The following is a 15,139-nucleotide window of genomic DNA, read 5'->3' on the forward strand; positions in this document are numbered from 1 at the left end:
TGCCACCAAAATCTGTGTGTTTGATGAAGGAGAAAACCCTGTCCCATGAAAGACATTAATAATAATAATAATAATGAGTCAGACTTGGAGCGAGAGAAATGTTAGCACAAGCACAATTTCTTATCTCACAAAAATCTACATAGCAGAGGTCTCTGTGCAGGTTATACAGGTCATCTGGGTAATATACCAACAGCACCTCTGACAGAGTGAGTCTTTGTTAACTTTGGACAGCCAGGGCTGACCTCTGACAGTAAACACATCAGGGTGGAAGACATCACCAGGGTGATGGTAGGGACCCCCTGCCGGTACCAGGGGCCAGTTGGACCCTCGTGTCCTGCCTCTTCAACCCCCTCCGTGGTTCAACTGGTCGGATTTTCCCTGCTGCCCCTCAGGAGCTGACCTCAGGTCTGTGACCAGCCAGAGACCGGGGCTGCCCAGGGGTTTCTGTCTCCTATAAAAAGATCTTTGAAAAGAGAGGCTTCAAGGGGAGAGGTTATGGGATGTAACTGTCTCTCTTTATGGGCAGATATTATTACAGGGACAGGTCAAATTCAGACCTGCTACAAAGAGCTCTATAAATAGAGACGGTTGGATTGGGAGGGAGGGGGAGTCACATAAATCAGGTGTAAGCCCATTACTTCTTTAATGTTGACTGCTTTTTTCTCTCCATGCGCAACATGGATCTCAATACTTCACCTTAAGTCATATTTGATGGGAAACATTCTGACAAATGAAAGACTGAGAGCATTTTTCTCCCATATCGGCTTCTCTTCATTGGCTCCCTGTTAAATCCAGAATCAACTTTAAATTTACTTTATCTTTCTCCTCACACACAAAGTCCTGAATAATCAGGCCTCATCTTATCTTGAAGACTTCATAGTACCATATCACACCAGTAGAGCACTTTATTCTCAGAGTGCTGGGATATTACTTTCTGGGATATTTAAAAGTAGAATGGGAGGCAGCACCTTCAGCTTTCAGGCTGCTGTTCTGTGGAATCAGCTCCCAGTTTGGATTGGGAGACACTCTGTCTACTTTTAAGATTAGGCTTAAAAAATGAGCTTTTTGATAAAGCATATAATTAGGACTGGATCAGGTGACCCTGAATCCTCCCTTAATTATGCTGAATAAGCGTCGCCTGCTGAGAGTTTCTTCTTCACTCACTATGTGTTTATACACCTTAATATTAATTATTAATCTCTGGCTCTTTCACAGAATCTTTTATCTTATCGTTCCCCCCCCCCTTACCCCCATCCGGTCACAGCAGATGGGTTACCTCTCCCTCTCCTCTTCCTGTTAAAAGGGAGTTTTTCCTTCCCACTGTCGCCAAGCGGTTGCTCATAGGAGGTCGTCTGATTGTTGGGGTTTTCTCTGTGTTACTGTATTTGCCTTACAATATAAAGCGCCTTGAGCCGACTATTGTTGTGATTTGGTGCCATATAAATAAAACTGAATTTAACTTTAGAGGACAGGAAAGTTTTTCTTTTTTTTTTATGGATGGGTTATGAGTAGCCTTGGGCTGCCCCAACTGCTGATGGCCACTTCAGCTGTAGCTATAAACACTAAGAGTGTGTGCGTGTGTGCGAGTCCACCGGTGCTGTCCTCTCTGCGCAGAAGCTCTGTGATTACTAACTGCTCTCAATTACAGTATTGTGTGCTGTTCCTTTTCGGCTCGGGGTTAAACTCTTTGCAGACCCCTTTGAAGTACTCATCCCTTTATCTCAAGCCAGAGCCAAGAATTTGGGGGAGGACAATGGAAAATGAAACCAAGAGGGAAGCTTACGGCAATTATCAACCAGGGCCATGAGGTGTAAGTCAGCTCTCACAGACAGAGAGGGAGAGAGAGAACAGATAAAGAGGCTAACCAATGTAGGACAGGGGGTTACTGTTTCAAGTTTGTTTGGTGTGTACACACTCCAGGCAACAAGCGACTGCCGAGAGAGGAAATGGAGGCCACCTCTTCAAAGCAGGTGACAACTGGGGGGGCAATGGTCTCTAAAGGAAGCAAGAAGCTGATGAGAGAGGTGCAGCAGTGTTGATGGTGGTGCAAGGTGTCCACACACAACTTAAGGAAGGACCAAGATGAGTAAAGGTGGAGAACGATGGAGAAGAACGGTGGGAGAAGTGCTGTTGTCAGCAGAATCAAATAGCATGCAGTGAGCTGGGGAAGATACAATTAAAGTGTGGAGTTAAGACAGGCTTTGAAGTTGGACATGGTGCATAATACCCTTAAAAGTTAAGGAAGGGCAACAATTCACCAGTTTGTTATGGGGCTGTTTTGAAAGAGGAAGAGGAGGAAGGGAGGGGAAAAAGAGTGCGAGTTGTGGAGGGGGTTTGTTTTTGAAAGGGTTCAGTTTGAGGGGAGTAAAGTTGGATTTCAAGCACCAATTGGCCCCAGAAGGATGTATTTTTTTTATTTTTTTTATTTGCAAAACAGAGAATGTAAAGTGCAAGTGGGAGTCTGCGCCTACGTGTGAATTATGATGATGGGGAGGAGTGTGTGAAAAGAACAGAAGTAGGGAAAGATAAACGTATCCCAGAGAGCAGAAAAGGGGAAGTGAGACAGGTGAAAGAGAAAAGACTATGAAATAGGCAGGGAACTGGAAGGTAGGGAAGACAGAGAAGAAATAAAAGAGGCAAAGGGGGGGAGCGTGTTGGAGGTTATTTATTGGTTTTTTCCCCTCGTTTTAATCCCATTTTGCGCTTGACTTTTAAGTCTAACAATGTATAGAAACAATGTCGGATGCACCGTCTAATCCCGTTTGGGCCATGAAGCTCACTCCACAGTGACAGTAATGACTTTCATTTCCTCTGCTGCTTGCACTGAAGCACCATGCAGACACTTCACAAGCTGGACGCCCCAGTTCTACCATGCTTGACAGGACAGTGATCCGTCTCTGAATCAGTCTTAACCTAACCCCCCCACTCATCCCTAATTTATCACTTTAACCCCGTCTTCCTCTTTCCTGACTTGGAGATGTAGGGTTCCCCCCTCCTCTGACCTGTGAAGGTGATTAACTTGCTCGTCCATTCATCAGATGCCAGATTTTATCTTTATCCCCACTTCCTGTTCCTCCATTAAAAGGGTGTGACATATCAACAGAGTGTGTGCCATGGCAACGGGGGCATGCTATGATGAGGGCTAAAACGCTCAACGAGTGTCTGTTTTTAACTCCTGGAAAAGTCTGATGTTGTTCATCTGTCAGATGTTAGTCCAAATCCAGAGAAGAAATACCAAGCTATCACATTGTCTGTGCAGGCAAATACACATGGCAATCAGATCAAGGCTGAGATACTTAGACATCCCCTTTTAGGACTGCAGCTACTAACAAGCACATCAAAACTATTTAATAATAAAACTCTTCTGAAACCACTTTTTAATGACAAAACTAAAAGAAGCCCAATTTCTGCTTTGAAAACCAATTGACATAAAATTTTATATCAACAGTTCTGGGTCTCCTTTTAGTTTCATAAGTTGACAATAACATTATGACATAATTCAAAAAGATGGCTGTCTGGATACCAACGTACGGCTCTTTTGCCTTCATAACTGCGTTAATTCATCATGATTCAACAAGTCGGTGGACACATTCCTCTGAGATTTTGCTCCATATTGACATGACAGCATCACGCAGTTGCTGCAGATTTGTCGGCTGCACACAACGGGAATCTTCTGTTCCACCACATCCCAAAGATGCTCTATTGGTTTGGGATGTGGACTCACTGAGGACATAAAGAGATGGACATGGACAGCAGCAATACTCATGTAGGTTTGGTGTTTAAACAATACTCAGTTGGCACTAAGGGGCCCAGAGTGTGCCAAAGAAATCTCCCCCACACCATTAAACCACCAGCAGCAGCCTGGACAGTCGATACAAGGAAGCATGGATCCTAAACTGTAGCCTTAGTTTCTTATTCTTAGCTAATAGGAGAGGCAGCTCTTCTGCTGCTGTAGCCCATTTGCTCCAAGGTCTGCCATGTTGTCCATCCAGAGATGCTTTTCTGCATTCCTCAATTGTAATGACTGGTTATTTGTGTTACTGTTGCCTTTCTATCAGCTTGGCCATTCTCCTCTGGCATCAACAAGGCATTGTCACTCAGAGGACTGCTGCTTACTGGAGATCTTCTTTATTTTTGGTATCTGTAAACCCTAGAGATGGTTGTGTGGGAAAATCCCAGTACATCGTGAGTTTTTGAAATAGTCAGACCACCATTCAACATTCAAAGTCTCTTAAATCACCTTTCTTCCCCATTCTGATGCTCGGTTTGAACTTCAACAGGTCATCTCCACCATGTTTACATGCCTACATGCACTGAATAGCTGCCATGTGATGGACTGATTAGATATTTGCATTAACTGAAAAAGTAAAACAGATGGAAAAAGACTAAATGTGGGCGGGTGCATGTGCTTCTTTATAAGCTTTATTGCTTAGCATTAATGCGCCATGTGCACCTTATTTAAACATGAATGGTGCGATGGGGTCAGCAGCGTCAGAGTACACAAAGTACTTGTGAGGATGAGGAAGGTGTAGATTCAATATAATGTGATGGAAGAGCTTTTATAGACCAACTAGATGATCTAACAGCCCTGCCATGCCAGTCATTCCCCCAGGACAGTGGGAGTACCGTGACAGCACAGAGAAAATCCAAGGTAAATTATCCAAAAGCCTGCAAAGGTTTGAATGGCTAAAAAACAAAAACAGATTCATTTTCAGGTCATTAGTGCCAGTTTTGCAATTGTCTACTGACCCATTATCACTTTAGGTAGAGAGGCTGAGCAAGATAAAAAGAAGGAGCGAGATATACCGCATACCCAGACAGAGACATAGGGCAAGTGGTACAGACAAAACCTCCCACACTGTCTTGAATGCATGGACGTCTGTCCCTCTGCTCAACCCACACGGCAGATCCGTGTCACAATCACACAAACACAACCTGCTGTGCCTTCTTCACTCCAGCCTGTAACCCACTTCTTCCTGAGATCACACAGCGGCATATCCTTTTCATAGCTCCTGTTGCGTTTGAGTGACAAGGGCCCAGGAAAAAAGGAGGGGAGGTGGAGTAGGTTGGGGAAGGGGGGGTGGGGGGGCGGGATCACTGCCATAAATACAGAATCAACAAAGGTAAAAAACAAGATGGAAGACAGAATAAACAGCGTAAGTGAAACGTGTTGAAGGCGTTGTGTGTGTGTGTGAGAGAGAGAGACAGAAGTGCTGGCGATAAACAGGTTTATTTATGCAAGCAGTGTACAGCAGCCAAACGCTGGCCTCCTAGGGTCTGACTCACAATGAAGCTCTATAAAAAGACCCAGCTGCACGTATGATCACACACACACACACACACACACACAAGCAGCAACTTTGTCAATCAAACACTGATGTACAGTCATTCCCGGCGGCTTGTCACAAGGGCTGAGACTAAGGTATATACACGCACACGGCAGCCTGTTTGGTTTGCCAGCTACTGAATGTCCTCAAATAACCTCTCTGATATCCTAAAGGCGTAAAACACATACAGAAAAGAACAGTTTAAGGTTCATCTGCACAGAGAAACGGCATCATTTCAGATTCAGTGACATGCAGCACTTTTGATCTCGGCTGCGGCGGCATTTAAAATTCCCACGCGCTCGAGAAAACCCTCATTAGGACAGCTAAACGCCAAAACCTCCAGCTGAAGCGAGCCCCGTTAAAAATCAGCCGGAATCTCAGCTGAACGAGCGTCACACATCAGCCGTGAGCAGCGGCGGAGGCAGCAGCAGCAGCAGCAAGGAAGAACACGGTGGATGAGTGCAAACCTCTGGAGCTGCCTAACTGCCCTTCACTGTTGTCACATAACAGTCCGCTTGTCTGATGTGGAGATAGCCGAGAGGAAGCGAGGGCTTTGATCCTTAATGGGGCCATGTCTGCTCTGTGGAAATGACATTCATGGCTTGTATTTACACAAGCACAATTATGGAGGTAATTTGGTTGGTGGACAATCAATTAGAGTGAAACTATGTCCGAGTAATAACACAGATTAAAGGAAAGGTTATGGCTGGAACCTATTTGGGTGTAAATGAGGAAAACGGGCTTCTGCTAAATAAGCCCAAGAACACACTAACCTTTAGATCTACAGCCAACCTTAATAGCTCCGTATGCTTCAAACAAAGTGCCCGTCTTATTGTCTAACCGCGTCTGCAGCCCTCTTTCTAATGACAGACTCGGGAGTGGGTGTTTGACATTTTTTATAGATGATCTTTATGCAGAGGTTAAACCAGATGTGGCTTGATCTCCAACTTTTTAAAAAAAAATTTTGCACCTACTTCTGTCAGTTCTCGTGTTTACAGTAAAAAAAATCACCCAGGAGACAATATCCGGGCGTAAAACATCTCTTTTTGATGTAAAGGTAAAAAGAGGACGCAGATATTGTTACCGTTTGAAGCAAATACCCATCAGCAGGCGCAGGTTCAGGAAACAGCAGCTAATAAATACCACGTGTGTCGGCTCGGTTGCGTCAGTTACAGTGATGACGTCAATTTTGGGGTTAATGGGACTCTTGCTGATTCAGATTTTTAGTTCACTGTTACACTTCAATGGATGAGAGCAACACTACAACCATGTTGAATTTAATCCCCCCATGCCTCACACAACCCAAGTTTACATTCTTTCCTTCACGTTGCATGGTGCCTCGTGTTAATCCTTACATTTGTCATAATTACGTTGTTTATGTAAGGTTTTCTCTAAAGCTGCCTTAGTCGTGACACGCTGCTTAGTTTCTGTATTTATGTACCAAGGCTCTGTAGCTAGCGTGCAACCTCATAAGGCGCAACTATAAATCAAGCTGAATTTATACAGGCTCACTGTCACTTCAGTAAGTACACCTGTTTAACTGCTCATTAACGCAAATATCTAATGAGCCAATCAGCTTCTCAACACATTTAGGCGTGTTAGACATGCTGAGGACACCTGCTGAAGTTCAAAATCAGCATCAGAAAGGGGACAAAAGGTGATTTAAGTCAGCTGGATTGTGGCATGGTTGGTATGAGTATTTGATGGGATTTTTACACACAGCGAACAGCAGTTTTCAGGGAGAAAATGCCCTGTTGATGTTGAAACTGAGGTATGCAGAAGAGCATCTTTGAGCGCACAACATGTCGAACCTTGAGGCAGATGGACTGCAAAAGACCACACCAGGTGCCACTCCTGCCATAATATAATGAAACCCAGGCTACAGTTCACCTGGATAAGATTGGAAAAATGTTGCCTCTGATGAGTCGTGATTTCTGCTGCAAAACGCCAATGGTAGGGTTAGTAGGTTTAGAGCAGTGGAGTTGGAGTAAACAACATAAAGCTTGGATCCATCCTGGCTTATATCAATGGTTCACACTGCTGGTTGTGGTGGAATGTAGTGGGGGATTTTTTTCTTAGTACCAAATAAGAATCGTTTAAGCCTGCCTGAGCACTCTTGGCGATCATGTCCATCTCTTTATGACCACAGTGTGCCGATCTTCTGATTTCTGCGTCCAGCACGATAACGCACCATGTCACAAAGCTCAAATCATCTGGTTTCTTGAACATGACATTGAGTTCATGTTAGTCAAATGGCCTTTAAAGGCTGGAAATCTCAATCCAATAGAGTCAGCTGCAGCAAGTGAGAGATTCTGTCATGTCATGTTTCCAGAACCTCCAGTTATGAAGATTTAAAGCACTTCTGAAGGTAAGATGTCCTTAATAAAGCGGCAGATGAGTTTATATTTGAGCATTAAGAGTAAAGAGACGTGGGAAAGAAATACAATTCCTGTAGAAAATGGTGCAACAAGGACACGATTATGAGGTCTTTGCCCCCTAATCATGCTTTTTATTTGTTCTTGTTTCTAATGTCTCTGTAAAGCACTTTGAATCACCTTGTTGTTGAATTGTGCTATACAAATAAATGGATCGATGAAAGTTTTCTTTTTAAATTTGATCAAAGACACCAGCTGATCTACCTGAAATTTAAAGACTCAGGAGCTCAGTACCACGTCCCAACCTAACTTGAATACTGAGCAGCAGCCATGTTCACATACAGTCCCTGCTATTAAAACTTGTCTCTGTAAGTGGTTGGAAATGATGTACAAAGTACTTTCATTTGGGTTGGGTGCTCCCAGAGACACGAAAACCCTCGGCACTTTTTCTTTTTTTAAAACTATGCAATAATAATAATGCACTTTAACGTGCAAAACCCCAGACACTGTCAATGAGAGGAGAGGCAATGTAATTACAAACACCATGCAAACCACCCTTTCGCATACTTCCTTAGATGTACAGGCATGCGCTGAAGATGCTGTGTTGTAATAGCTATGTTTCCTCTGTGCACTTCGTCCAGAAACAACACGCTCTACAAAGGCTTTGTGCTGAAAGACTAAATTCCTGCTGGTTTGACACTCCTCTCTCCTTTCTGTCTCTTTTTTTTCCTATTCTTCTTCTCCTCTGTCTCTGCCTGGGCAGCAGAATCAGCACATCAAATAAATACAGAGCAAAGGGAATCGTGTTTCATTTGGAGACAGCGGGAAAAAGGTCACGGACAACGGCAACACGCGAACTGCGGGCGTCAGAAGAAAAGCCGTTCCAGTGCAAATACGTGCAGACGCCTCTCTTTGAAATCCAATCTGATTTAAGGGATTTAATAACACCTCCAAACTGTCCAAAAATCAATTCGAGCCCATGCATTCCTCACCTACCATACAGAGCACCCAACAGACAATGGCTCATTATGGAGCCACCAAATGTTATTATCATCAAAAAGCCTCTGAGCTGGAGACTTTGGAGACGGGGTGACCATTTTGCGGACTCCATCATCGGCTTGGGTTTGAGTCGCTGGTAAAAACACAAAGTGGTGCGCTGAGGCAGAAACACTGGGGCCGAGGACTGTAGCCTTTGGCCTGAGATTCAAACAGTCGACTTGCGGCGGTCTTTATCTGAAACAACCACAAACCCCCCCAACTACTCTTTACAGTTCAAATGGGGTCTTAAGCAGAAAGGCAATGCTAAACAGTGATGGGGAGATGGGATTTCAAGGTCTGGGACTGTACTTACACAGCTAATCTTGGTTAACATGCATTTTGTGGTCATTGAAAAACAAAGGCAATGGCACAGCTCCCCCTAAATAAGGGATTAATTATGAGGTATTTGAAGAAGATGAAAAACATGCTCGGAATAAGGAAAAAATAATAGGAGGACAATAGAAAACTGAAGCAAAGTGTTTTATTAAAAGCAGTTGATATATTTAAAAAAAAACATCAATAACATCAAGTTAATAATGATATGAAAAACAACAATACAAAAAGCTAAAAACACGAGAATTTTTTTTTTTGAACAAGACAAAACTAAAATCTGACAATGAATAAATATTTCAGATGTTAAACCAATGGAGAAAAAAAAAACAGTCTTTCAAAGTAAAAGATGACGTGGCAGGTGTGTGAAATACTCGTAACAGCCAACAGTGCTCACACCTGATCGGCGACGCCGTCCTTCATGTCCGGGCGGAAGATCAGCCTGACGTTACCGTGCTGTTACCTGTGCAGAGAGACACTCGTCGTAATTTCAACACAAATGCAAACCGGCTCTGATTTACTCACTCCTTACTGACTCACAGTCACTTTTAGGAATGAGGGCAGAGTGCAGGGAAATAACAGTTTTCCTGTGATCTGCCGTGAGTGACAGTCCTGGGAGCATTGCGCACACAGACGTGAGCTGCGGCTGCGCTGTCATCGCTGCACATGTATATAGTTGCAAAAACATAAATGGCTCTTACAGTGTGATGGATGCAGGGAAAGCAATTAAAGCCCTTCAGACTGGAAGCTGTCTTAGTCAAAGACAAAGCTCGTATCTGCACCTTTAAAGCAAGGCAGCAGACTGATTATGATGTGTACTACACACATGCATTTCTGTAGGTTCAAAACCGGGGATGTCAAACGTAAGGCCATGGGGCTAGAATCGGTCCGCCAAAGACTCTAATCTGGCCCACTGGACAGCTTCAAAATATGTGACTCAATGCACGGATTTGGACCTTTTAACTGTATTTTCATACATTTTACACCATTTTCTGTTGATTTATGGTCATTCATATTACACCAAGGTAATTGTAAGTAAAGAGAAACAATGAAATGACAAAAAAAATCCTGGTTTTCCACTAACTTGTAGTCTTTTTTTTTTAACGGTCCACAGTAAACACAAAAACTTCATATATTATGATTACAGAATAGTTTGGGAACGAATTACCAGAACCTTTTCTGTCATTTTACTCATTTCTCATAAAGTTTTACTGCTCTGGCCTACTTCAGATCGACATGCTCACCTGCTGCTGCAACAGGCATCCAGGTCTTCCTGTAGCAAAGAGGCTCTCATCTGAAGGAAGTTAACCTGAAACAGAGAACGGCACGGGGTAATCTTCAACTCTTTCCACCATTATGACGAGTTTCGAAAACGAAACAAAGACGTGGTTTGGTGACCATTAGAAGAGTTTTCTATGTTTTCACAAGCGTAACTGCAAAGGCAGAGACCACCTTCACTAACTTCTAATTGCAAATCCAATCATATCCATAATCAGGCCTGAAACATGACCGAAACCACTCAGGTTAGAAAAGAGCATCAAAAGCTACTCCTAGTTGGCTTTCAAGGGGTAAAGAGTTCAAATATATTCAGTATGAAGGAAGCAAGAACTGGTTCATCAGGACACAGGAATTGGAAGTGGAGAAGGGTTTGATTGATTTAGGTCGGTTGTGCTTTTTTAGAAGAAAACCTCGGTTGTTGACTCCTGGGGTCACGACAGCGGGGGCCGGGGGTCAGGAGATTAGGGCAGCGGGGTTAAGGCACGCTGGGAAGATTACAGGCCCAGGTTAGCCGAGGTTAGGAGGCAGCACCGTTCTTTTGTTTGGCTACAAAGTGCCGGTTTATTTATGAAGTGTGCTTCGCTGAAGTGAAAATAAACTCCATCTACATTTACACGGCATCTAGAGCCTGGCAGAATAATCACAGCTCCAAAAGAATCCGCATTGTTCTGGGACTACCGTACTGGAGCCGAGGGTACATTCCTTTCTGTGGGGGAGACCTCAGTTCAAGTTCTAGCATTTCATTTGGCACTTCGCACTGGGAAAGTATATGCAAAACCATACCCAAATGTGGTTGGATGCCTCCAGAGACACGGAAACTCTCTGCACCTTTTTTTTTTTCTTTCTCAAACTATGTAATAAAATAATGCACTTTAATGTGCAAAACCCAAGACACTGTCAATGAGAGGAGAGGCCGCTCTGGTCATGAATCGCATTTTATAAACATTTCTGATCGCAGAGCTGCGGTCTGTCCAATGAAACGGGATCTTGGAAGCGCTATTTGAACAAGGCAGGGGTTAATGATGAGAGCGTTTTATAGAGACCTGCACTGCACGCTGTTATTATTATTATTCCAACAAAATTATTTACAATGTAAATGCTGAGACAAAGGACACGGCTCGGAGGAGAAACGTACGAGTGCGGTTATGCAAAGGCTGACTGTTTGATCTGAGGGGAAGACAATGAGAGATTAACATTTGCAGAGAGGATCAGCAGGGTCCGAAGTGAATGCCGAGGCCATGATCGAGTGCTACGCCGAAACTGCACGGAAGAGAGGTCTCACTCAAACAAATAAGTCTACATCTAGTTTCATACAGAGGGCTTTACCTCAGTTTTGATTGATTTATAACAGAAGAAAGTGAAAACACACAAAATCCTGCAATAACAACAAAAGGAAGTAAACACTGCAATAGTTTAGTAGTTAAAATAAAGAGAATGCTCTCCAGATCTCAGGCAATGGCTTATGTCCAACCTGATCTGTGATCACTTCTACCTAAGGATGGTATATTGTTTGTATGTGTCTTTGTTATGTGTGGTTTGTTGTGGATCTGCATACGATCACTTCCATACTGTATAGTTTCATGGGACCTGCCTGGGGGTTAAGGATGTAAATCAGCAGATATGATCAAATCTGGCATGTTTGCAGCTTACATCCATTGTCTGTATATCTACACCCAGCAAACTAAATCCACCCAGCAGTACCATCTGGAAAGTGTCTGAGTGGCAGAAAAAAATCATTTTTCAGGATTACAATAATCTCAAATACAATGCCAATCCAAAAACACACAATGAAACATCGCTCTCAGTCATGGATTGCCATCCTCAGAGCCCAAACCTCGACATTATTGAAGCAGTGGGGGATCATCTTGACAAAGAATATGAAAGACAGCCAACATCCAAAGAAGAGCTTTGAATACCCTTGAATAAGCCTGGAGATCTATTCCTAAAAACTACTAACAGATACAGTCATGTTTTCAGTTTCTTTAATAGAAATAAAGAATATTGTACTCGTAAACATATATAGATTAGTATGTAATTACTAGGGGTGCAACGATATTCGTATCGATATTGAACCGTTCGATACAGTGCTTTCGGTTCGGTACGCATATGTATCGAACAATACAACATTTGTAATTTATTTTATCAACTTTCCTTCTGACGATGCTGTCTGTGTTGAGCGCTCAGTGAATCTGCGTTGGACTACTCCGCCTAGGCTGCACTGTCGAGCGCAGATCCACTGAGCGCTCAACACAGACAGCATAGTCAGAAGGAAGAGCGCAGGGCACCTCCCCCACCCTCATTCAGATCTGGCGTTTGGAATTATTTTGGTTTTCATGTGACGTATGACCCTGAAGGTAAGCGAGTCATGGACTAAAGTAAAACAGTATGTTGGATGTGCCATGCAATGCTCAATTACATGGGTGGGAACTAGTGTGTTAGCGCAGTTAGCTCGTTAACGTGTTGGCCGTCTAGCCCCATGCACGGGGCGATCGGCGGTAGCTCGTTAACGGAGATTTGCCATGTTGTGGTGTTAAGGTCATTTCAACGAGATTAACCTGAAAGCACTAGTGGGAACACAACAAATATGACTGCACATTTACGCCGACATCATCCTAGTGCAAAGACAAAAACAACAAGCATGCTACTAACTTTAGCCGAGTGATTTAGACAGCTGTTAGCACATGATTCTCCTTATGCTGCTGAGAATATAACCCAGAAGAAGCGGATAGTATAGCTTTTATTTTGGAAAGAGACATTTCTCTGTAATAAACTCTCTTTTCCAAAGATGCATGATTCCTCAATCAGATACAGGGCTTGCAATATCGCTAGCCTGACGTCCCGGGGCTAGCGATTTTTTTCAGTCGGGTTACCAAAATCTATCTCTTCCCTGCCCGTCGGGCTATTGTAGGAAGGAAAAATATATGTCAATGCTTTTGCATTCTTTCAGAAATGTAGCTGGGTAATTATGTCATTGGCATCGGTGAGCCACTGTCAATATGTGACATATTGAAATCGCGTTTGAATTTGCGCTTGTTTTTTTGCTTTCACTTTGCAATCGTGCGAACTGTGTATAGAGAGCGACAGCACTGATCTGTGAGTGATGATAATTTGTGCACCAATTCCTCTGACATCGTCTTATTAATCGTTAGCTTACTATGCAAACATGACAAGTGAAATCTCCCGCAGCTTAAACATGTGAGAGGTTGATCGCGCAGAGAATCACTGAGCTTATGTGAGTCCGTGTGTAAAAGCAGCAGGATTTATATTTGACTACGATGACCTGGATGACTGAGAACCTTCACAGACAGATATATATTTTAGTTCTGCTGAGCCAAATAAGACAGGTCAGGGTGAAGAAGTGACAGCCAAAGAAAAGCTTACCACAAAACGGAAAAGTTATGACAAATCAGACTATAAGGCAAAAAGAAAGTGCAGCTTTATGGTTTCATGGACAAAATAATTTCTGTGGCTGCAATATGACGAGCTAAATAACCAGGGCTGCACATAAGTGGTCCGCAGGTGCGCATTCGCTGTCAAAATAAAAAACACGCACAAGGGTTAGGGTTAAATTTAAAAACTGTACTTTTGAGTTAAAATATATATTTATAATTTTAATAAATGACAAATTAAAAAGGCATGAACATTTTTTTTGTATCGAAAAAATATCGAACCGTGACACCAAAGTATCGAACCGACCCGAACCGTGAATTTTGTGTATCGTTGCACCCCTAGTAATTACATCTTCCAACAAACTGATGCACTCTCATAAACTTAAAAATAATCCATAAAAATGCAAAGGAGCAGCTGTTGGCTCACGGGAGCCACCATGGCGCCCCGCCAGCTTGAATACAGTGGCCGACACGAACATCGCCGCTTTGCCTAATGGTGTTTCATGTATGTGGCTAAAGACCAGCCAAGTGAAAATTTTAATTTGTGTCTACCGCTTCAGATATAAAACTATAGAGTTATATATGAAGGATGGTACCCATTTCTCATTACATCCCCTCATTGTACGACGTTTTTTTTTCCTGCCACAGTGTCAGAGCCACTTCAAAGTTTTTCACTAATGCCAGCTAACAGCAGCTATCCTTAACTACTGACCTCAGTATCGCTCAGTATGAGTGTCATCAGGCTGAAGTGAGCTTCACTGACTCATCGGACACTATCAAACTCATTTCACCAAGTTTTACAACCTCCTCCAGAGTAAACAGACATGGACACATACTGAAAGCTGAGGTAAAGAGCTAAAGACTGTATATCCATTAAATTTTTTGCAGATGTCTTAACAAATCGCTGTACCTACTTCCCAGCTCAAGACTTTATAAGTTATAATGCTGTTAATGGAAGAAAATGAATGGATTCTCAATGAGATGTTCAACAGACTGAACACATCTTTCTTGCTCTGGCTTTGCCTCTATCAGATCAAACCTCACCTGAGCTTTCAGTGAGCTGATTGTGTCCTCCAGCTCCTGCCTGAGCTCCACCGGCATCAGACCTTTGATCTTCTCCTCATACTCCTTATGCACCATGGTTACCTGAGAAGACAGAGGTAGGAAAGATGCATAGTCAGCAAGAAAGTAAGGCACCACATTAATCAAATAATACTTATTAAGTAATATATAGTAATCATGCACTCTCTTGTTGTCTCTGATGCCCCAGAGACGCTCTTAAATGGTGTGTCTCAACTGGATAACAATTGTGGTATTGTTGCTGAATAAGTATTTCTTTCTTTCCACAGACACACTCACATGTATGCATTTTCAGGCCAAACCAACAACTCCCTTAGATGAG

The 15,139-nt window shown here is 43.0% G+C and overlaps 1 protein-coding gene across 6 annotated transcripts in view; it reads right to left on the bottom strand.

Annotated features, from left to right (window-relative positions):
* Positions 1-9,212: 9,212 nt before the first annotated feature.
* The window catches only part of cep112 (centrosomal protein 112), a 163,979-nt gene continuing 158,052 nt past the window's right edge, over positions 9,213-15,139 (bottom strand). For 5 of the 6 annotated variants that reach the window (XM_085403827.1, XM_085403831.1, XM_085403830.1 and 2 more), the window contains 3 exons: positions 14,782-14,883; positions 10,315-10,379; positions 9,213-9,533 (listed from right to left, as the gene is read on the bottom strand). In XM_085403827.1, coding sequence (XP_085259953.1) covers positions 9,530-9,533; positions 10,315-10,379; positions 14,782-14,883 — 171 coding nt within the window. In that variant the 3' untranslated portion in view covers positions 9,213-9,529. Of the gene's footprint in view, positions 9,534-10,310; positions 10,380-14,781; positions 14,884-15,139 lie in introns of those variants that run through there. The other variant, XM_085403829.1, reaches the window with a different exon arrangement.

Source organism: Rhamphochromis longiceps, linkage group LG4, assembly GCF_057381845.1.
Source record: "Rhamphochromis longiceps isolate RC_006_pf linkage group LG4, R_longiceps_female_GT1.1, whole genome shotgun sequence".
NCBI lineage: Eukaryota > Metazoa > Chordata > Actinopteri > Cichliformes > Cichlidae > Rhamphochromis > Rhamphochromis longiceps.